Raw genomic sequence first — 272 nt, 5'->3', positions numbered from 1 at the left:
GTCCGCCAGCCCGCCCCGCCACACGGCGGTAGCCTGGGACGGGGCCGGCCGGGGACACCCAAGCCGTTAATTTCTCTTCCCCCCACCCCCCTCCTCCTTTGTGTTGCAGATGTAGGAATGAGGGTCGGAGCGGAATACCAGGCGCGCATTCCTGACTTCGAGCCCGGTAAATCGCTTTTCGGCTGTAACCTGACATCTTGCCGCCGCCGTTCCCCCGGCGGGAGGGGCTGGGTTTGGTGCTGGGGTGGGCTCGGCTCGGTGCTCTCCCGGCG

The 272-nt window shown here is 67.3% G+C and overlaps 1 protein-coding gene across 3 annotated transcripts in view; it reads left to right on the top strand.

The window, feature by feature from the left end:
- Positions 1–115: 115 nt before the first annotated feature.
- The window catches only part of RCOR3 (REST corepressor 3), a 23,575-nt gene continuing 23,418 nt past the window's right edge, over positions 116–272 (top strand). For all 3 annotated transcript variants that reach the window (XM_009888353.1, XM_009888345.1, XM_009888361.1), the window contains exon 1: positions 116–166. In XM_009888353.1, the coding sequence (XP_009886655.1) occupies positions 118–166 (49 nt within the window). In that variant the 5' untranslated portion in view covers positions 116–117. The remainder of the gene's footprint in view (positions 167–272) is intronic.

This window comes from Charadrius vociferus, unplaced genomic scaffold (genome assembly GCF_000708025.1).
Source record: "Charadrius vociferus isolate BGI_N301 unplaced genomic scaffold, ASM70802v2 scaffold340, whole genome shotgun sequence".
Classification (NCBI taxonomy): Eukaryota; Metazoa; Chordata; class Aves; order Charadriiformes; family Charadriidae; genus Charadrius; species Charadrius vociferus.
This window is presented reverse-complemented; position numbering and strand designations above follow the sequence as displayed.